The 22,809-nt window shown below is 48.7% G+C and overlaps 1 protein-coding gene and 2 non-coding genes across 3 annotated transcripts; all 3 read left to right on the forward strand.

The window, feature by feature from the left end:
• Positions 1 to 11,814: 11,814 nt before the first annotated feature.
• LOC135821047 (ras-related protein Rab-13-like) lies at positions 11,815 to 22,575 on the forward strand. Its single transcript, XM_065334107.1, has 4 exons — positions 11,815 to 12,300; positions 18,007 to 18,162; positions 19,699 to 19,902; positions 21,088 to 22,575. The coding sequence occupies exons 1-4, from the start codon at positions 12,133 to 12,135 to the stop codon at positions 21,319 to 21,321; spliced, it is 762 nt and encodes a 253-aa protein (XP_065190179.1). The 5' UTR covers positions 11,815 to 12,132; the 3' UTR covers positions 21,322 to 22,575.
• Positions 14,611 to 14,692, forward strand: Trnal-uag (transfer RNA leucine (anticodon UAG)). Its single transcript has one exon. It is a non-coding gene; the product is annotated as a tRNA-Leu (tRNA).
• Trnav-aac (transfer RNA valine (anticodon AAC)) lies at positions 15,887 to 15,959 on the forward strand. Its single transcript has one exon. It is a non-coding gene; the product is annotated as a tRNA-Val (tRNA).
• Positions 22,576 to 22,809: the final 234 nt, after the last annotated feature.

Here is a 22,809-nt window from a genome sequence, read left to right on the forward strand (position 1 = left end):
TGGCCAACTGAAGAAGGTGGCACACAGCGTAGAAGTAGAGCCTCATCTCCAACCCCTCACCGGCGAGCTTTTCCGCTACCGGACGGCGTCCACCGAGGATCAAGCCCGTCTGGATGTGGCGGCGAGGGCGTGTGGGGAGGACGGTTTGAACGCGTTTATCTTGATGTACGGGTGTTTAACCCTTTCGCTCCTTCAAACCGTTCCTCTTCTCTCGCTGCTCGCTACCAGAGCCATGAGCGAGAGAAGCGTCGCAGGTATGGTCAGAGGGTGCAAGAAGTTGAGCGAGCCTCCTTCGTACCTGTTGTATTCTCAGCCACAGGTGGAGCCGGTCGAGCTGCTTCCGCTCTTCTCAAGCGAATTGCTGCTCTGTCTGCAGAGAAATCCGGAGAGCCATACGCAATGGTGATGGCGTTGCTGCGTTGTCGTCTTGGTTTTGGTCTCCTGCGTGCCAGTGTTGCCTGCCTTCGTGGTGCCCGGCGGATGCGCCGCGTCAGTGATCAGTCTGCTGTCCTCGCAAACGCGGAGGCTGCATTGATTTAACTTTCTTTGCAACTCCTGCAGTCTAGGTACTGAGAATCATTGTTATCTTGTGTGTGTGTGTATGTGTGTATGCGCGAGTCAACAGCTTTGATAAAGTTATTGTGTTTACCCCTCTTGTTTTCTCATCATTGTGTTGCTTTTAATTTTTAATCTTGCCCGTAAAAGAGGCTGTTGTAATTGCAAAAAAAAACGTAGTATGAATGGCTATTCATACTACGTTACAATATGCGTCACGTTTTGGAATACGACGTACTGGCAGACGTCGTTTTCATGCAGGTGCATTCACACAGTTAACGCGCCATTTCATTCTTATAAAAGCACGGATGACCGCGATTGGTTCGTATGTTGTTGTCGTTTGGACGCTGAGTCGACTGGCTTTGGTCCGAAAAGGCTGCGATGCAGCTTTCGGCCCTTATTCCCAATTGAACACGGGTGAGTAAGCGGTCGCGTGCTCATGTGTACACCAGTCACCTGGCCACCGTGCCTGCGCTAGGCCTAGCCCAAATTTGCTCGGGGCGCTTCGATATTTTGCTGGCAAATTTTGCCCTATTTTATTTTTGTAGCACTTTCCATATTTTGCTTGGCATTGCCTTTCGTTTCCGATATTTTGCTCCATTTTGCTCCTGCTTTGTGGCAAAAATGGCTTCGAATGAACCGTCTACTTTGGTAAAAGTGGATGGTGACTCTCGTAATGAGGAAAGCAAAACTTATAATGGTGTCAGTATTCCGGATTTTGTAGCATGATTTCAAATTTATGTACCCTTGACAACCTGCACGAGCTACTTCAGCACTACGTTGGCCCAATGAAACCAAAGAAATTTGAATAAAATTGCCAAAACACACCCGGATCCTCTGTAAATTCGATATTTTGCTCGGAATTTGCCAGCAATTTCTTTTCGTGGGAAAGTTCGATATTTTGCTGGAAGAATTGCCGGCAAATTTGGGCTAGGCCTAGCCTGCGCGAGCTGCAGGCTACAACTTTTACAGCGTTCCTGTCACTCGAGTAAACTTTATAACAGTTGAACCTTTGAGCCTTTGAGTTGAACCCTGGTGTGAAAGTTGTCGCCTGCAGTCACCGTGGTCACTCAATGCAACATGTCCAGGGGATCTAATCTGGGAACTTCGGATTTGAGAAAATCGAGAAGGGTGCACGGTGGTTACCATGGTGACGGGTTGAGAATGTAGTAGAGACCCTGGGTGACATGTGGGTAACTGAAGAGCAAAAACAATTGCCCGAGTATTGGTTGAGCTTGATCCGGGCCAGCCAGTCCGGCTCACGGGTGAATATGTACATGTACAGTGCGTATCGGTTATAGCGTGGTCGTGTAAAAGAATTTATCACTCTCCTTCTACTGCTCATTTATTCAAGCACACCTTGAGTATGGTTCTAATGCGTTTGTACACTGCCTTCACACCACACAACATGATAGACTAACTCGTATTGCTAACCGCGCTGTTAGGATTGTTTTTGGTTTCCCTTGGCACTATGATGTTTCAGTCTTACACACCAGATATGGCCTTGCTCCTATTGCACTGCGCTATCAGCTTAAACTGTATATTCTTGTCTTTCGGGCCATACGTGGCATGTGTAGCACTCTGCTCTCTGATTGCTTCTGCCTTCGTTCTGCCACAACACGCACAGCTGCCCATACACGTTCCCAGTCCATAGATTCACTTGCTCTGCCTAAAGCACGCACTCGTTATGGCTTATTCGCTTTGAGCTTTCTGGCTTCTGACCGCTGGAATTCTCTTCCAGCTGACATTCGCTCTTGCTCCTCGCTTTCACTATTCCGCAAATCTATACGTGACCACATAGGGTACCCTGTAAAAAGGCCTTAGGCCTGTGGGGATTGCCCTATTCAAAATTTAAATAATAATAATAATAATAATAACTCTAAAAGAGAAAAGGACATATGGATACGAGTTTAGAGTAACTCTCCATCACTGTAACATGATACTATATACAGTCAGAAAGTGCAATAACTAGGCACAAAACTGACAGAGTACTGAGACATTCGACGTCCTGACACCTAACTTTAACACATCTCCGTAGCGCTAACCGACAGCCTTCCAACTTGGAAGGTTCTTTCAAGGTTATGGAAAGACCAAAGAGGGGAAGGCAAGCGCAACGAAAACGAGCAAAAGCTACAGTCCCAACGGAACAAAGAATGTCGATTGTTACTGGACGATGACGAGACCAGTACGATATTTGACAAAGCGGTCTAACTACAATTCGAAGCAGCAAAGCAGCACACCACCCAACTTGGGTGGGTCATAAATATCAAAGATAAGTAAAGAAAGGGAAGCTTTGCGAAAACGAATTGTACAAGCCGAAAGCCAAACTCCTACAGTACTCCTCATGCATGACATTGTGATGGACTAGTTGACTACAAAACAAGTTGTTTCACACGACGTACGTTTCGCCGTATGGTTCGTGACGGCTCATCAGGTGTGCAATTTGAAACTCGGATGTTGAGCCATAAATAAATGTAAAAGAGAAAAGGACATATGGATACGAGTTTAGAGTAACTCTCCATCACTGTAACATGATACTATATACAGTCAGAAAGTGCAATAACTAGGCACAAAACTGACAGAGTACTGAGACATTCGACGTCCTGACACCTAACTTTAACACATCTCCGTAGCGCTAACCGACAGCCTTCCAACTTGGAAGGTTCAAGGTTATGGAAAGACCAAAGAGGGGAAGGCAAGCGCAACGAAAACGAGCAAAAGCTACAGTCCCAACGGAACAAAGAATGTCGATTGTTACTGGACGATGACGAGACCAGTACGATATTTGACAAAGCGGTCTAACTACAATTCGAAGCAGCAAAGCAGCACACCACCCAACTTCCCTTTCTTTACTTATCTTTGATATTTATGACCCACCCAAGTTGGGTGGTGTGCTGCTTTGCTGCTTCGAATTGTAGTTAGACCGCTTTGTCATAACCTTGAACCTTCTGGAAGCTTTTGCTCGTTTTCGTTACGCTTGCCTTCCCCTCTTTGGTCTTTTCATAACCTTGAACCTTCCAAGTTGGAAGGCTGTCGGTTAGCGCTACGGAGATGTGTTAAAGTTAGGTGTCAGGACGTCGAATGTCTCAGTACTCTGTCAGTTTTGTGCCTAGTTATTGCACTTTCTGACTGTATATAGTATCATGTTACAGTGATGGAGAGTTACTCTAAACTCGTATCCATTATGTCCTTTTCTCTTTTAGAGTTATTAGTAACTCTCCATCACTTTTTTTGGAAGGCTGTCGGTTAGCGCTACGGAGATGTGTTAAAGTTAGGTGTCAGGACGTCGAATGTCTCAGTACTCTGTCAGTTTTGTGCCTAGTTATTGCACTTTCTGACTGTATATAGTATCATGTTACAGTGATGGAGAGTTACTCTAAACTCGTATCCATATGTCCTTTTCTCTTTTACATTTATTTATGGCTCAACATCCGAGTTTCAAATAATAACTCTCTTAATATTATTGACCCCCACAGAAACTTGTGATCTCTAAGCGGTCAAATATCAGCATATATTGACCGCTTATATTGACCACTTATTGACCACTTAGCCCGAGGACTTAGAACTTTTTCCTCAACTTAGAAAAAAATTAGAAATGAAAGAAGAAAAATCTGAAGACAAATGCTGGGACTTGAACCCAAACTGTCAGATTCTCAGTCAAAGAAGTTGGGGAACATACTACAAGTGACAACTGAAAACTTTTGTTTACAGAGAAGTAACGTCCAGTGTAAACGGCATAATTATGTACATACTATGTATTATTACAATGCCGGTATTCCTTTCTTCCTATAAACAAAGTTAAAAACAGTTTAGGTATGCTATGTCGTGATAAATCTATTATTGCCCTCATAATCGGTCAATATATTTCATTATATCGACCTTTTTAATCGTGCAATAATAGATACATACTGCCTACAAGAATGAACTCTCATGTTTTCATAATCATAACATGGATTTCAAGTGCACATGTATTCTTACAAGCAATTTTATCGTACAGTAGAATATATCGGTCCTAAGAATGGACTTTGTGTAGCAAAACATACCAGATTAGTACAAAGTATATCGCTTGTAGTAATAATATCCGTCCAATGCAGTTCCGATCTGACTCGCGTTGGGTCGTAGTGCTGCAGGTTCAACTGTTGTGGTCATGTAACTCATGTTGCATAGCCACATGGTAAGCCTATGGGACTATGACCAGCCGCATGTACCAAAACACTACATTGCATGTACGATGATCTTCCTGCCTCTGCGCACATGCACATGATATGTCACACTTAGAAATATCGGAAATAAGAATAGAAAGTCGTTTTTCAAACACCCACGCTATAACCGATACCTACTGTACATGTAAAAATGATTCGCAACGGGGTGGGAGAGAGAGAGAGAGAGAGAGAGAGAGAGAGAGAGAAGAGAGAGAAGAGAGAGAGAGAGAGAGAGAGAGAGAGAGAGAGAGAGAGAGAGAGAGAGAGAGAGAGAGAGAGAAAGACAGAGACAGAGACACAGAGAGAGAGAGAGAGAGAGAGAGAGAGAGAGAGAGAGAGAGAGAGAGAGAGAGAGAGAGAGAGAGAGAGAGAGAGAGAGAGAGAGAGAGAGAGAGAGAGAGAGACAGACAGACAGACAGACAGAAAGAGAGAGAGAGAGAGAGAGAGAGAGAGAGAGAGAGAGAGAGAAAGAGAGAGACAGAGAGACAGAGAGACAGAGAGACAGAGAGAGACAGAGAGAGAGAGAGAGACAGAGAGAAAGACAGAGAGAGAGACAGAGAGAGACAGAGAGAGAGACAGAGAGACAGAGAGAGAGACAGCGAGAGAGAGAGAGAGAGAGAGAGAGAGAGAGAGAGAGAGAGAGAGAGAGAGAGAGAGAGAGAGAGAGTATGTGTGTATGTGCATACTGTATAGGTGTGACTTTGCAAATGCAAAATGTCACTAACAGTCCAGTGCACGCTGGATGTCAGCTGTTGACACACGTTCCGGATTACATGACAAACGGGCTATCTGTGCCTGGTGTTTCCGGCTGGACAGTTTAAGAGGGTGCATTGTGTGGTCATGATTACAGTCAAAAGCCTCTGACCAGTGCGGACATGAGTATGGAGGCCAGAAATAGCGTCCATTCCAACTGACTACATCATCGGGATTGTCTGACAGCAGGCGCAAGAATGTAGGAATAAATAATTCAAACTCCAGATTGCGTAAACTCTTGATATCCACAACAGCAAGAAACTCTGGCATCAACCGCTTGGGGATGTATCCAAAATCAGAGCCGTGAGCATGGATGCGTTCCTCGCCAAACAGATGCATTTGTCGCTTCGTGTATCGCTGTGGTAAGTCTTTGCGCCAATTTGCTACAAGTGTATCAGCATGATGAACGTTATCATTGGCGTACGGGTGTTCAAAATGCCATATGTTCGGAATGTGGTTCAAATTGACAACAACCGGGTGCGCCTCACAGTCTTTGATCAGCGGACTCGTCCGATTCCATAGCCAAATGCGATCCCAACTGAACTTCGGATCACCAAACAGCAAAGGCAAGTTGACAAACATATCATCCGCCATCCACAACACGCCATCAAAGCCAGGGTTCTCTCTCCAAGCCTGTGCGATGCTCTGGTGCTGTAGAAAGCCATGTAGCTGATCCACAGAGCGCCGTACACCCCTCGCTTTGTCCTCTTTAGGACCATAGAATACCATCTTCCCTGCCAAACGTTCGTACATACTCCTCAACAGTGGGATGTTATCATAATGGGCATAGTTAAACAGCACTAGGAGGAGAATGGATTTGCATTTACCTTTCCCTCTGATTGCGGAAGCTGAAATATTTGGGATTGAAGTAGTGATAGGTATATGAACTGTCTTGCCCTGAGTCGTCATCAGCTCAGTCTTTAACACTTTCAGCTCCGGTCCCGCCATAGCAATGTATCGGACTGCAGTGTCCTTCGAGGTCTCCAAAAATCGGCGGATTTGCCCTGGTCGCATTGGTGGGTATGGGTACCAGCTTGATGAATGTCTAGGATAAATGAACAAGATCACCCATACTGTCATTACTGTTAGCAAGATAAAAAATGCCCGGCAGAGAAATGGTCTGCCAGACCTGGGCGCAGTCGAACTCTTCATATCGCTGTCAGCCGATGTTGTGACTTTCGCCGGTCGTTATTATCACCTGCCTCCGCACGGCACACACTGCCTGCACAAATACCTTCTACACTCGCCATCGCCGTTATTTCACACCCAACCAAGGACAAGTAAATTCGTATGTCTCTTCGCTTACAAGCTGGAGGAGGCCTTGCAAATCAGCTACAGCCCGATCACATACTAGCAAGAGTAGATAAACAAGAGTGTGCAACTCCGGATCTCTTCTGCACAATCTGCAGATACCTTCGCCCACGGCGGAATTTTTTGTTGACGTCACCTTTTTTCAGGGAAACGCGGACTTTGCCGCAGAGCAGTGTGAGAGCACGTGCTGGGCACCGACCTTGTAGTGCAAGCCCCGCCAAGTGCACGAGGGAAACCTCTCCGAAAGGCTCGCAGCGCGTGCGTCGTCGAAAAGATTACGTCAACAAAAAATTCCGCCGTGGGCCAACCCATCCGCGAGTTGCACACTCTTGTTTATCTACTCTTGATACTAGTACATTGTATTCCACAGGTACCGTACGCGCTCAGCCGTGAAAGGCTTCACAACTCCCTGGCGCCATGGCATGGCCTATAAAAATATCATACTTCTGTTGCAAAAGAAGGATCCACGAGCGGGATTCGAACCCAGCAGCCCTGTCTTTCCGGGACAGTGCCCTACCGATTAGGCTACCGGGGATCACACACACTCATGGGTCCTTCTTGCTACACTGCTCCCCCGCCCCAACAGGCTGTGTCCTCACGCCGTACCTAGCTCGCGGGGGGTACGATGGGTCGTGGGTTCGAGCCATTGCCAGGCGCCAATGTTGCAAAAGAAGGATCCACGAGCGGGATTCGAACCCAGCAGCCCTGTCTTTCCGGGACAGTGCCCTACCGATTAGGCTACCGGGGATCACACACACTCATGGGTCCTTCTTGCTACACTTCGAAGTAGTATAATCGACTCGGAGTCCATAACCATGGGGTTATAAGCTCTTGGTATAATGTATGTATATGGCTGGGGTACATGTACGTCGTGAAAGATCAAGAGTAGTTGTACTTGTGCATATGGTGGGTTTACTTGTATGTATTAGGACTGTAGTCTTGATTTGACCTTTGACCCTTGAGTCGTTTTTTTTGTTGAGAGGAGGGAGCAGTAAGAACTAACTACAATGTAATCACGGTAATAGTGTAATTACATGATGTACGTAGAAGAGTACAAGTACGTATTTTACTACTCCCTGCTTGAGACTTGATGAGAGGCACGGAGCCTTTGCTGCCCCCCCCCTCCCCCCCCCCCCCCCGCCCGGTAAATAAGACATGTACTGACTACTGTACTTGTACTTGTTGCTCACTGCCAAAACTGGTCACGTGGGTCTCCCCGGGAGAGGGGAGAGCTAGAGAGACTCAAAAGGAATCTTGGAAAGATGACTCAATTGGCTATTAATGAACCGCCCAACGGCCGACACCCCCTGAAATCCCCAAAACTCTGGGTGGACTTGAAAATGATCCCACTTATGGGCTCACCACACCTCAGTAAGTGGGTGAGGACAAGGTGCAGAAAAAGGATTGACGGCATCAGAGTATCCGTCCAGGGATCCAACTGCAGTTACCCCTGCCCCCAGTGAAGGTAATACTTGCTACTAGTGTGGGTGGCTAATCAGAGTGGATCTGATATAAGCTTCGCTACTGTATAGGATATCAATGTACTCTTGATATTACCAAAGATCGAACTTATTATAGCTATCGAAAAGGGGCTCTCGAAGCCCCTAAATACCTCCACAATAAGGAGCCCTGCATTTCAGTTGCTTCTATTCTCCTTTAGTAGTACACGTACACACAGCCATCTGAACTGCCTCTGAATCTATTTTTCTCTCTTCTTGGTCACTCTCTCCACCTCTCCCTCTCCCTCTCCCTCTCCCTCTCCCTCTCCCTCTCCCTCTCCCTCTCCCTCTCCCTCTCCCTCTCCCTCTCCCTCTCCCTCTCCCTCTCCCTCTCCCTCTCCCTCTCTCTCTCTCTCTCTCTCTCTCTCTCTCTCTCTCTCTCTCTCTCTCTCTCTCTCTCTTTTTTTTTTTGGTGAAAAAAGGAGGACAAAATGTTACGAGTTATGACTAACTGTCCACCAACGTAACCAGATATTATACAGTCAGCGAGTGCGACAAAATGGCACAAAACTGACAAGGAGTACCGAGACATTCGGCGACCTGACACCTAGCTCCAACACTTCTCCAAGGCGCAAACCAACAACCTTCCAACTTGGAAGGCTCAGGTTCGGAAAGGTCCAAGAGGGGAAGGAAAGCGCAACGAAGAAGAGCACGAGCTGCGCATCATCAATTGTCGCGCTGTGAGTTGGTGTGGCTGTGAGTTGTCTTGGCTGTGACTTGTCTGTGAGTTGTCTTAGCTGTGATTTGACGACACTGTGTGCTATCGGCTTTGAGTTGTCGTGCTGTGAGCTATCTCGCGGTGACCTGTCGTGCTCCCAGGTACTGGTTGTCGGTCGTGACAATAGGACCTGTCGGAGACGCGGTCTGCGGCTTCAGAAGCGAGATCTTGCACCCAGACTCGGTCGCCTTGGATCAATGGTGGCAGAGATTGTGCTCGGTGTGACGAGTCTTACGTCTCACTCTGTCTGTCTTTCTGCCTCACCTCGAACTTCCTTAGCTTGGCAATATCAGGCCAACTTGGAGCGAGGGGTTCCGCTGTACATGGGAGGTGTGTGCGTAGACGACGACCGAACAGGAGCTCGGCTGGCGAGTAGCCATTTGCGAGGGGTGTTGACCTGTAACTGAGTAAGGCATCGTTGAGGCTGTTGTTGGTCTTCAGGAGACGCTTGAAGGTTCGAACCGCTCGCTCAGCTTCACCGTTGTTCTGTGGGTAGTGCGGGCTACTGGTGCGGTGGGTGAGCTGCATTTGGGCTGTGAATGCGGCGAATTCAGCACTTGCGAACTGTGGACCGTTGTCCGACACAAGGACTTAAGGGATGCCATGGATGGCGAACAGCTCGTGGAGTTCCTTGATGACGGCTCCAGAGGTAGTCTTCCGTAGCGGGATGGCGTGAATGTACCTGGAGAAGTAGTCGACAGCAATGAGGTACTCCTGACCGTCATGTTGGCAGAGGTCGACTCCTGTTCTCTCCCATGGCAAAGAGGGAAACGCAGTTGGAGACAGAGGCTCTGGCGGCTGAGAACGATCGGATGCTTGGTGCAGGTCAGGCAGTTCTGCACGCATTCTGAAATGGCACGTGTAATACCTGGCCACCAGACGGAGGACTTCGCACGGGCCAGGCACTTGGTTATGCCTTGGTGACCGTCATGCAAAGTGGCAAGTGTAGCTTTGCGCTCGGATGCCGGGACTACGATCCGAAATCCGTGGTACAGCAGACCGTCGTGAACTGAGACAGGGTGAAACTACTTGTTATCGCAGTCGACTCGTGTCATGCATGAGGAGTACCTTCCTTTATCTCTGATATTGCTGACCCACGCAAGTTGGGTGGGGTGTTGCTTTGCTGCTTCGAATTGTAGTCAGACCGCATTATCATGATTGTTATTGGTCTCGTCATCGTCCTGTAACAGTCGGCATTCTTTGTTGCCGTGGGACTTAGCTTGTGCACATTTCCGCTGCGCTCACCTTTCCCTCGATCTTTGGTCCTACCCTACATTGAACCTTCCAAGTAACATACATGTAGTTGGAAGGCTGTTTGTTTGCGCACTGGAGATGTGTTAGAGTCAGGTCGTTGACTACAGTGCTGGCAACTGAAATCCGACCCCCTGAGCGGTGGGTTCACTTTCTAGCGGCCTCTGTTTGGTAGTTTTACCATCCCGTGTTGGGTCTTTGCGATGTGAGCGCACCGCTCAGGGGGTCGGATTTCAGTTGCCAGCACTGTACTATCTACTGTAAAAGCGGAAAGTCTAACGAGTCACAAAGTCCAACGTTTTAACGACCAATTTTTTCGTTATTTGAAGAAACGTTATCGCGAACCCGGTTTGAGGTGTCTGTGTAAATGTGCAGATGGGTGGCCAGGTAGCCATCGTTAACCTTTCTGCACGTTATCATGCCAAAATTACAAAAACGCAGTGCTGCAACAAGTGGTGTTTTCTTCGAACGATTATTCCGCCTCGAATAATTGCTTTGGCGAACGAACGAATATTCCCTATTCTTCTGATGTGGCTCAGTCTCTTCACTCCATCAGACCCAACAGTCATAATTATTATCTACTGATCACGTGGATAGTCAATAGGAAGAGCAAATTTGTACAAAGAATAAGCTTCACAGTTCTCAGAACATATTCTCTTCACTTTCATCCTCAACACTACAGTATAGAGGAGATAATGGTTGGAGCTGCGTCATACAGCAACACAGCATGGATTTCGAATGTTACTGCCTGCATTCGAATATTCTTTCTGGTGTCGGTATTCTAGAATATTCCGAATATGCGAATATTCCCTTGCATCACTGATACTACCGTACATGCACATGACTGTACCATGTGTACTGTGCGTGTAATTTTAGACCACAGATAGGCGCCGGCGGATTATGCTCGCGAAATCATGGAATTATGCTTTCATGGATTCTCGCATTATGCTCGCAAATTCCTCGTATTATGCTTTGGCACGCGAGGATACATATCCACTTTGTTGTACTTATGGATCCTCGAAGTTCGGAAAATAGTGCCTTTTTCGTACTTGCAAGTGGCCATAAGTACAACAAAATACAATGTACATGAGTATCCCCATACCAAGGTGTCCATGCATGCTAGAGATCAACATGGAAAAGAGAAAAAATACTTCTTCTATTCATTAGTTGACTTCTTTTGTAAAAAGATTTTTTCATCAACTGTTCAAACAAATTTTATGAAGAGATTGTGTCCCGGCGTCATTACCATGATTACTGGCATTAGAACGATTTTTAGAGTTTTGCAGTGGAATTGTCATGGCGATGATGACGTACGATCAGATCGACCATCTCCACATACTACGTGACGTAGCTATTCCAAACTCTTCGACTAACCCACCTAAGCCCTTCCCATGATCGGATGAGTTTCGAGGAACTTCGTTTTTCTGAAGAGGCCAATAAGGCCACCTCTTCAGAAAAACGAAACTCCTTGAAAAGTCAAAGAGTGACAATTCGAACGCGCCCCAAGTAAGTTCAAGTCATTACGTTGTCCATTGGTTGTCGCCGCGTGCCAATTGTTTTTCTCTTGGTGACCGGTGGGCTTGCCGGTTAGCAGGCTTTGGCGTTCCGCGGCGCAGAGTCCTAGCAGTGCTACAAGCTGAAGTCCGCTTCCCACATTACTGCTCGGACATCTCTGTCGTTAGTTAGGTCGCCGGTGATTGTTTGCCTGATTTTCCAGCCCGTCCGTTCTTCAAGAGCTGGCCGCTGACGATCTCATTCATAGCGCGGTCAGTGCCGTATCACAGACACTGCCCGCAGTCACTACATATTGCGCAAGCAAGCTCAGCAATACTGCGTTGGCATCATGAGCAAAGCGGTCGGCAAGTTGCTGCCCGGCAGTACCAGCAGCAGCCGGTCCACTGGTAGCGGTGTCGGCAATGGCATTGGTATCAGCAGTGCCGCGAGGAGCACGGCAGACGGCGGAGACCACGACTCGGTCTTCAGTGAATCGTCGGAGATCGCGACACACAAGGTACATTCACATTGTTCTGCCTAGATTGCGGGAATTGCACACTCTTGGGGGGGGGGGGGGGGGGGGGAGAAGTACATGTACGTCGATCTACGGACTCTTTGCTTGCAGGCATAATGTTCTTTAGTTCTAGTTGGCCCGGTTTAGCTGTTTGCCAGGGTAGTACAGTTGTGGCCAAAGAAATGCGACCCGTGATCTGAAAGCAGTGTCAGTGTTCCTGCGGCCCTCGCAGGGTTTTCGGACCGTGCGTGATGTAATTGAAATGGAAATGCGGCTTTGCTTTTTAACTCGCGGGTCTGTATTTCTTTGGCCACAAATGTGCTTCGTAATTCATTGATTGCAAGTGCACATAGTAGTAGTTGAAAATGCATTACATGTCGTCCACAATCACCGTATATTCTCTATTATAAGCACAGGTCTCCATTACTAGCACAGTCTCTAATACTAGCACACTGTGAGCACCTTTCGACCTTTTCGACCTTTCTCTAGACTGCTTCATGCCTCTATTTTGGGAGCAACTGGGGCTGTCTGTGGCTTCGGGTGGGGGTCCCTGGTGGTAGGCCCTTCTCCTTTGTGGGGGTCTCTTCCTTTAGCCGGGCGGGCGGGCCCAGCAGCTCAATCGTGTGGGGTAGCTACTTTGAAAAGTATCAAGTATGTTAGCATCGGCGGCTGATAACGCCCATGAGCCACAGTTGTATGTTTGTACCTTTACACTAAAACTCCCCACTTATTTATTTATTTATTTTATTTCACCGTCCAATGGCAGAAGCCAATGCAAAGGAGGGGGCGTTAGCCGGCCATGGCACATCCGGGCATGGCACATCCGGGCATGGCACATCCGGGCATGGCACATCCGGGCATGGCACATCCGGCCATGGCACATCCGGGTTGCAGGTTGGGACCGAGCACTGCCCGTAACGCAGAACTAACTTACATACTTGCTGCATGCAAGAAAGCTTAAAAAATTCAAATCAATTGTTTTTGGGGCCCTGGTTTTTTTTCCGTTGGAAAGCCCATTTTTTGTGACTCTAGATGGATCAGAAAGGTCCCTGGTAGATGGACGTGCCCGGACTAGGGACGTCCAGATCTGGGCAGTTTGAATGCATAGCCCATAGTGACTATAGTCAATGCAAAGGCAATGTAGAGGCACAGGCAGGTCAATTTTTCTGTCAATTTCTACAATTTTCCTGCTCGTCCGAGTGTTGGCAAGCATGCTGTATGCGGTTGCCACCAGTTGCCGTCAGCCACGGCTTGATGTCTGCCGATTCACCGTTTTTTGTTCTCCCTCACGCCATTTCTGATGACCCTCAGTTATTTTGTTTCCTGTCACCCCTGTTTGAAATTGTACATGGTACTGTTGAAGCAACAAACTAAAGTTAAAAAAACGTAGAGCGATAGTAGAATTTATTATTTTGATAGGGGAGGCCCGTGGATGCACTGGATCGATCCAATGATGATCCATCCCTTGCAGTTTTGTGTTGCCAAGTACATGTAGTACCATGAGTAGGGCTTACACGGTCACAACTTTTGCATGACCGGGTATCCTCTAAAGAAAGGATCAGAAGAAGGTCCAAGAGCTACCTAGCTGCATCACGCTCAACGACTCTAGTCATCATCTCGAGTAGCTTGGCTCTATGGCTCTACTTCTAGTGGCATATGCTTTCCACATGTGCACACCACAAATCAAGCATTGCCTTATAAATTGTTGGGCCTTTGCAGCCGCCGAATCCCGGCATTGGCAAGTCCATATGATATCAGCAGTGCTCCGTTTCGTCCTTGATCCACTCCGTGATGGAGACTGGAAGCTGGATGTTATGCGACGCAGGGTGATAATCAACAGGCATTTGCGCATTGTATTTAGCAGGATGTTGGGGCGAATGCTGGTAAGAGTTTGGCTTCCCTGGCTTGGGTAAGAGGCGGTTTACACGACGGCAGGATTCATGCCGTGCGTGATGCTACCATGGAGATTCAGTCACATGTACTCATATTTTGGCGCGAACGTATCCCGCCGGCTATCCCGGTACGGTCCCGGTGCCATGAGGGGGCCGGGGGGGGGGGGGGGGGGGCTGGGTGGTGGAAATGCATACCGTGACATTTCGTGGACTGTGTTGTACTACAGGTACTGTACGTGCATCCTGCCGTGTGAATCGATTTTCGTTTTTCCCGTATCACGGCAAGCTCTCGGGATCACGTGCTTGTCTTCCCGGCGGGGTGCACTGCCGTCGTGTAAATCGCCTCTAAGGGGAGCACGAGTGTACCGCCTTGAATAGCAAAAAGATCGATATCTACGAACATCGCTCCTATCCTGTCACAGGTAGCGTGGCCGAGTGGTCTAAGGCGCTGGATTTAGGCTCCAGTCTCTCCGGAGGCGTGGGTTCGAATCCCACCGCTGCCAGACTCATCTTTTTTCTTCTTCAGACTCACTTTTTTTCTTTGAAAAGGGTACAATATGTACATGTACCGTAAAGCCCCGTCTGGCCAGAGCGCCCCATCTTGATTTTACAGCCTGGGAAAGGAAAGTTGTATGGCAGAGTGCAACGAAGTTTGTACGGTGTGAGAACCTTAGACTTAGGGGGTGATTATATGTGCACCTCCAGCCCGGGCTGGTCGACAGGCGGGCGAGCCCGCCTGCAACGGGATCTCGGGGTTGTACACAAATCCACACAAAACCTGTGGTGCGTTTACATGGCAAGCGGGCTGGCCCGGCGAGGCGGGATCCCGCCTCGAGGCACCCGGGATCCCGGCTAGGCGGGCCAGAAAAAGCACATATAAACATACCAGCCCGGGCCAGAGTTGTATTATTATGGTGTCGACACTGCGTTCATACTACAAAATAGTTACTTTTACCTTTTGAGGGAAGTTATAAAGAGGATTCCCGATATTGTCTTGAAAATCTATGAAGCTTTTTGTACAGCAACAAGAAGGACGTGCAGTGAGCACTGTTTATTTGTCGACATGCAGGATTTACATTAAAATGGAAGGGGAACTACTTGCAAAATACTTTGATATGGACAGCTAAAAATGTGAAAAACAGGGAAAAGAAACGAGGTGATACAACACACCAAACATGTGCCACAGCGCGAAAAGAAATCAGCAGAAGAATACATTGTGTGAGAAAAAAAGTTGTTAGGTTTATAAGCTGAGTATGGCTTGCAGCCCTGCGTTTCAGCCCGGGGCAGCACACTACAGTCGTAGTGTGTTCGCTGCATACTCGCAACGGGCTGGCGTGTGCTCAGTGCATATAAACTCACTGCGGGCTGGCGACCAGCCCGGCCTTGCACATGTAAACACCCTTGGCGGGCTGGCCCGCTCGCTCCAGCCCGGGCTGGAGTTGCACATAATTATAATAGGCCCCTTAGTGTATGAGATGTTCACACTTAGCAGGATTTGTGTGGAGCTCGTGTCCACCGGAAGGATTGACTGCACAACGTGCAATATGTGTACAAGGTCCATGTTGTATGACCTACAGATAGGTCACCACCTCCACACTACGACCACAAAAGGACGAGATGGTGGGGCGCTCTGGCGGTACTTTACGGTACATGTATAATGTCCATGCAAAAGAGCTTGTGGACAGTTTGACATGCAGGTTTCCATAGTGTAGCGGTTATCACGTTCGCCTAACACGCGAAAGGTCCCCGGTTCGATCCCGGGTGGAAACATGTGCTTCATTTTTTTTTGTCCCGGACACGGAGTAGTAAATTACCGGTATTTTACTACTCCTGCCTGGGACCGGGGAGTAGTAAAACACTGATATTTTACTACTCCATGCAGATCGGGCAGTTCTACCACCATGTGGCTACATTTTTCGCCAGCAGCTGTAGCCAGGGAGTAGTAAACTATCAGGTATTTTACTACTCCCTGGCTGTAACACCACAGTTTTGGGTGCGAGGCTTGTCCGTTCTGTATGCGTTTTAATACTTCCCAGTGGATAGACAGTACTTGATAGAAAGGTTATTCCAGTACACCATCAGTTGAGATTCCGTATTTTCCGGAGCAAAAAAAATTCACGGTTCGCGTGAGATTCGGCCGAAGGCCCAGTTTTCCGCATCCGCAGGAACGCCTCGCTTTCACTATTCCGCAAATCTATACGTGACCACATAGGGTACCCTGTAAAAAGACCGTAGACCTGTGGGGATTGCCCTATTCAAAATTTCAATAATAGTAATAATAACGCCACCACCCTCTTGGATCAAGGTGCAGATGCAACTCCTCGCGGTGGTAGGTGAGTAGATCAGACCCGGACCAGACCAGAGCATAAGCCGCACTTCAAACACCGGTAGTTCAGCCAGAAAACTGAGTCGGTGCAGCTGATACTACGATGGTCAAAGTAACGGTGATAAACAGGGTAGGTATCTGTAATTCTTGCCGAAAATCAGGTTGTGGCTTGTTATCCGGAGAATATGATACTCTCTGTGTGGAGGGGCAAGGGTGTGGCGCAATCATTCACTAGCTGGTTTGCCACTCCCGCTATAGTCCTGACGTACTGCTCCAGTTGGCAAGAGTAGATAAACAAGAGTGTGCAACTCGCGGATGGGTTGGCCCACGGCGGAATTTTTTGTTGACGTAATCTTTTCAACGACGCACGCGCATGCGAGTCTTTTGGAAAGTTTTTCCTCGTGCACTTGGCCGGGCTTTACACTACAAGGTCGGTGCCCAGCACGTGCTCTCACACTGCTCTGCTGCAAAATGCGCGTTTCTCTGAAAAAAGGTGACGTCAACAAAAAACTACGCCGTGGGCAGGGGTATCTGCAGATTGTGCAGGAGAGATTCGGAGTTGCACACTCTTGTTTATCTACTCTTGCAGTTGGTCAGGTCATTGCTGTGCACACGCTTTCGGACCACCAACGAGTTACGTGTGCTTACTGCTGAAGAGGTAATGTGTGACCGTCATGTCATGCAGAAAGTATGAAAGGTTATGCTATGGGCAGACCAATCGGAAACAGCTTCCGGCGACTGATGATCCTGATGTAGATTGTTCATGTATCATCGGATGCACTACAGTGTTCAAGTTAGAACACAGTGAAAGGAAACCGGGGACACATGGATACGGGTCAAAAAGGGAGTTATTCATTATTGACTCAACATCCGTGTTACATGTTGAGGTTGGGGACAGTTGCAGCCAAAATTTCATAATCCTGTGAAATTAAAAATAGGGGTCCCTATGATTGTACTTATGTGTTAGGGACCATGAGTGCGGTGAACGGGATTTTCGATCTTTGACCGCTTGCTGGTGAGCTGATCTACTCACCTCCCACCGCTTTAGGAGCTGCATCTGCGCCTTGATCCTTGAAGGGTGGTGGCGTTCCTACGGATGCGGAAACTCGGCCTCTAGCAGAGTCTGACGCAAGCCGTGATTTTTTTAGGGGCCCAAAGATGGTTAAAATGTTGCTATTTTGCCCAAAATTCCGATGTTTGGACATCCGTATCACAAGGAAGGTGTAGTAGGAACGGATATGGGACCCTCAAATGTTATTGCGAATCCATAATCAGCTTGCTAGTCTACCGAAAATGAACAATCTTTTACGATGATGAAAGTTTTGTGAAAAGTGATCATGAAAATGTGTGGCAATGGCTGATACTGTAGCTAGCCTCCTATCCCTTTGTTCATGTGTTCTTCACACACACGCACACACGCGCGCGCGCGCACGCGCGCACACACACACACACACACGTACACACACACACACACACACCATGACTATACAGGTGGTGACAGTGGGTGACTGTGGCGTAGGTAAGACCTCGCTCATACTCCGCATCACGCAGCAACCGGACCAGACCACGCGCTCCACTCTCGGCACTGATTTCTTCACGTGGCTTGTCACCGTGGACAATGGACGCAAGAAGAAGGATCAAGTGAACGTAAGTACATTTGGAGGGTAGCGGTCAACAGGACCATCTGAATCGACATTTCATAACGGCTTTATTGTGCATGTATTGCGAAGAATGTGATGTGGTGGACGGACATCGAGGAACATCTGACTACGTGTACAATAAGGCAGCAATTATTGGTGGATGATAATGATAAAGATGTAAAAACACTTTGAACTAGTTTTCAGAGTTGTGCGATGCCTGCCGAATCGACAAACACTTGCCTGACTCTGGCCAGCCAGCCAGCCAGAGCACATTAGGATCTCACGCCGCACCTTATTTGTTGGTAGACGTACTGCAAGAGCACACCATCACTCCCTGGTCGCAATACACAGAGTTTCAGGGGTTGTATTTGTATTTTGTATTTATGGATTCTCCACACTGGACTACAGGACTTAGCCTTTTTTTATTTTTTTTATTTTTTATATACTATGTGCACATCCCTACAAAGTAATAGGGGTAATAAAAGAGACAAAGACAACAAAGGAGTAGTAGGTGCTACAAGAGCTGTGCTGGTCAGGCGCAGTGCACTCCTCCGACCATTTCGGTCTCGGAATCGACATGGACTGTGCGAGCCTAAACCGAGGAGTCTCCGTGGTTCAGGTCTCAGCGGCGGATCCAGCGATCTCTACCGGGGGGTTCCAGCATAGTCAAAACTGAATAGCTGATACATGTACATGGACACGCGTATTGTTACCAGTCGTACATTTACGAAATTTAGGGGGTTTCACGGAACCCCTGGAACCCCTCCTGGATCCGCCCTTGGGTCTCATCTATTGGGCTGGGGTATATGGGTGAGAGAATTCCGAATTCCCTAATGTGAATTTTGGCACTAGAGTGATCTGCCACGACCTGCACTGTTTGCAGAGCAGGGGCAGTGGGGTTATTAGTCTTGGACTGACCTGGCGCTGTTTCCACACGCACACACGCACACACGCACACACACACACACACACACACACACACACACACACACACACACACGCACACACACGCACACATGCACACACACACACATACACACACACGCACACGCATACCATTACAGCAGTGTTGTTGTCATGACAGCAGCAGTGTGTTGTAATGGTGTAGCCATCAGGCTAGCTTTCTGTAGCAAGAAGGACCCACGCGCACGTGTGCGTGTGTGTGTGTGTGTGTGCGCGCGTGCGTGTGTGTGATCCCCGGTAGCCTAATCGGTAGGGCACTGTCCTGGGAAGACGGGGTGCTAGGTTTGAATCCCGCTCGTGGATCCTTCTTTAGCATTAGCATTGGTGCCTGGCAATGGCTCGAACGCGCGACCCATTGTACCCCCCACGAGTTGGTACGGCGTGAGGACACAGCCTGCGCGGGTAGGGGAGCAGTGTAGCAAAAAGGAGCCACGGGCGTGTGTGATCTTGGGGAGCCTAATCAGTAGGGCACTGTCTCGGGAAGGCAGGGGTCCACTCCTGGGTTTGAATCCCACTCGTGGATCCTTCCTTTGCAACATTTGGTGTACTGTACTGTTTTTGTTGCCATTGTGGTACCCAGCTGCAGATCTGGGATACGGCCGGAGAGGAGAAGTTCAAGGACACGTTGAGCAATGCGTACTTCCGTAACACACGTGCCGCACTGTTTGTATTCAGCATGGATGACGAGAACACACTCATGTTCCTGGACAAGTGGATCGAGGATGCGCTCGTGTACAGCCCCAAGGACGTCAAGCTATTTCTGTGCGGGAACAAGAGTGACAAGGTGAGGGTTTTGCTATGCAGGGTGATCTGCGGTGTGTGGTGATATGGTGTGTGTGTGGTGTGTGGTGATGTGGTGTGCAGTGTAGTGTGTGGTGTGGTGTGGTGTGGTGATGTGCGGTGTGTGGTGATGTGGTGTGTGTGTGGTGTGTGGTATGCGGTGCGGTGTGGTGTGGTGTGATGCGGTGCGGTGTAGTGCGGTGAGGTGTGTGGTGTGCGGTGTGGTGTAGTGCGGTACAGTAGAGTGCAGTGCAGTATCATCAACTGGGCATTCTCGCCTGTTGAAGCTAGAGATTGTTGCCAGGAACTGCCCTAGTCAAGCCAGTGTATGTACAGTACTAATACAATCCAGGCACTTGCCAAACACTTCACATGTATAGTCAACTTTGCGTATAATGACACTCAGCTGGGCATCAGAAAAGTGTCCTTATTCGCGAAGTCTCATTATATGTGTTACAGTTAGAGGGGACTTTGCTCTGGGCACGGAAATTCTGTCGTTATTCGCGAGTTGTCATTATATCCGCAGTCGTTATTAGCGAAGTTGACTGTATGATCATTGTCATTGGTCCATGGCGTAGTCTGTGCCCTGGCACTGCACAATGCGCGTCACTGGACACAGGGTCAGACTAAAGCCTGGCCAGCCAAAGAGACGACTGCCACCACCATGATTACCATGGTTACCACGGTTACCATGGCTATGTATTAAGGTTGCACTGTCTTCGTATGTATCCATACTATCGTAGGTGTTGTAGACGTGAATCCGATTTACAGCAAATAGTGTGACATGCATGTGCACCGAGAACTCACGTGCACGCACACACACACACACGCACACACGTACGCAGGCAAGCACACACACACACACACACACACACACACACACGTACGCAGGCAAGCACACACACACACACGTACGCAGGCAAGCACACACACACACACACATACACACACACACATACACACACACATACACACACGCATGCACGCACGCACACACGCATGCACGCACACATACACGCAAGCACACACACACGCACACAAGCACACACGCTTGCGCGTACACACTCACTCACATGTACTTCTTGACGTACATACAGACACATACACACACACACATACACACACACTCTCTCTCTCTCTCTCTCTCTCTCTCAGTCTTCCCGCTCTCCTTCTTTGCGTTTTACCCCAGGCTGGTGAGAATGCTGACACGTTACAGAGTCAGGCTGACTTCCTGGCCGAGCGCTACAACATCCGCCGCGTCTTCTACACCTCCGCTCTCACAGGCGATGGCATATTTGAGTTGGAGCAGGGTTTGGCCAGGGAGGTGCTAGGTATGGACCCGCTAATACGCGATGGTGATGTCATAGATCTGGCAGAGCAGGAGGATGATGAACTGGAGAATCCGAGTAACTGTGTGTGTTAGTGACCAGGTGGTCGTAGCACCTGTTACCTACATCCCGGTCCCGGCCAACGTGTGTGTGTGTGTGTGTGTGCGCGTGCGCGTGCTCGCATGCGTGAGAGAGGTTTGCTGGTCAAACGTAGACCCAGTGTGTGGATGAGTGGTCACGCGCCCAAGGACTTGACAACCACACTCCTCAGACCCACCTGTACATTCCCATGTGAGCAGCAGCTGCAATGTATCAGGTTATCACAGTCGCACACCAGTCACTTCTGGCACTGTCTTCTGGCACAGTCAAGTAACTGGGTGCCATCAAGCTGGGCTCAGTGGACTTGCGGAACACGCTCCCTCTCTCTCTCACCGGTACACTGATAGGCAGCAGTGCTAAGGTCTGCAAGACTGGCCTGCCTACTTACCCCCCCCCCCCCCCCCCCCCCCCCGGGTAATATTCCCCGGGACCAGAATCCCCTTGAGACAACAATGCTGCATATGTTCCTATCAGTTCTTTGACAAGGCTGTGTAGTGGATACCTACACTGCACTGTGCTGCTACCGTAGCCCATACCAAGCAAATGAAAGAACATTTAGTGGTGTGTGTGTGTGTGTGTGTGTGTGTGTGTGTGTGTGTGTGTGTGTCAGTATGTGTGTGTGTGTGTGTGTGTGTGTGTGTGTGTGTGTGTGTGTGTGCGTGTGCGCACGTGTATGTGTGTGTGTGTGTGTGTGTGTGTGAGCGTGTGTGTGTCCATGTATCTGGTGCACATCACAATGTGATCTCCCGTTCCCCGGTGACTTTGGTGGTCGGCTGATCTGTACTTCCCCCAGCCTACTGTCAGATCTGTACTTCACCCAGCCTACTGTGAGTCTCCACTTCACCCACCAATGAGCAATGAAGTGGTATTGCCAGTTGCACTTGTTCTCACTATTCACTTCAGACCTACAGTGCTCGCAACTGAAATCTGACCCCCTGAGCGGTGGTGGGTTCACATTCTAGCGGTCTCTGTTTCGTAGTTGTACCATCCCGTGTTGGGTCTTTGCGATGTGAGCGCACCGCTCAGGGCGTCGGATTTCAGTTGCCAGCAATGTAGTTGCGCGTTGGCATGGTTATATAATTTATATTAAGATATTAGCAATTTCTCCAGTTCTGGCATTGTGGGTGCTATTTATTTGAAGTTCTCGCGATTCTCTTTCTTCCACGGTGGCTGCCAAGACAATACTGAGAGGCCGCAATATGTTTGTTGCTCGGCCGTTTGTGCCTCATTGCGGCTGCACAGCCAATGAACTCCAGCATGTCTCGGTGTGCGTGTGCGTGCGTTGGTAGGGGAGAGGGAGGGTGGAAGCGCTGTCACACCGGCGTCGTGTGCTGAGCCCCGCGCTACGTAGCGGGGTTCGTCATGGTTACCGGTTTTGCGATGAATACCGCTGGAGTAAGAACGTCTATAACTTGAACACAGGAAAGGGAGGATGGTGGGGAGAGCACAAGGAGTGACCAGGGAAGACAGATCGTGCACGAGAG

The sequence above is a fragment of the Sycon ciliatum genome, chromosome 7 (genome assembly GCF_964019385.1).
Source record: "Sycon ciliatum chromosome 7, ocSycCili1.1, whole genome shotgun sequence".
Classification (NCBI taxonomy): domain Eukaryota; kingdom Metazoa; phylum Porifera; class Calcarea; order Leucosolenida; family Sycettidae; genus Sycon; species Sycon ciliatum.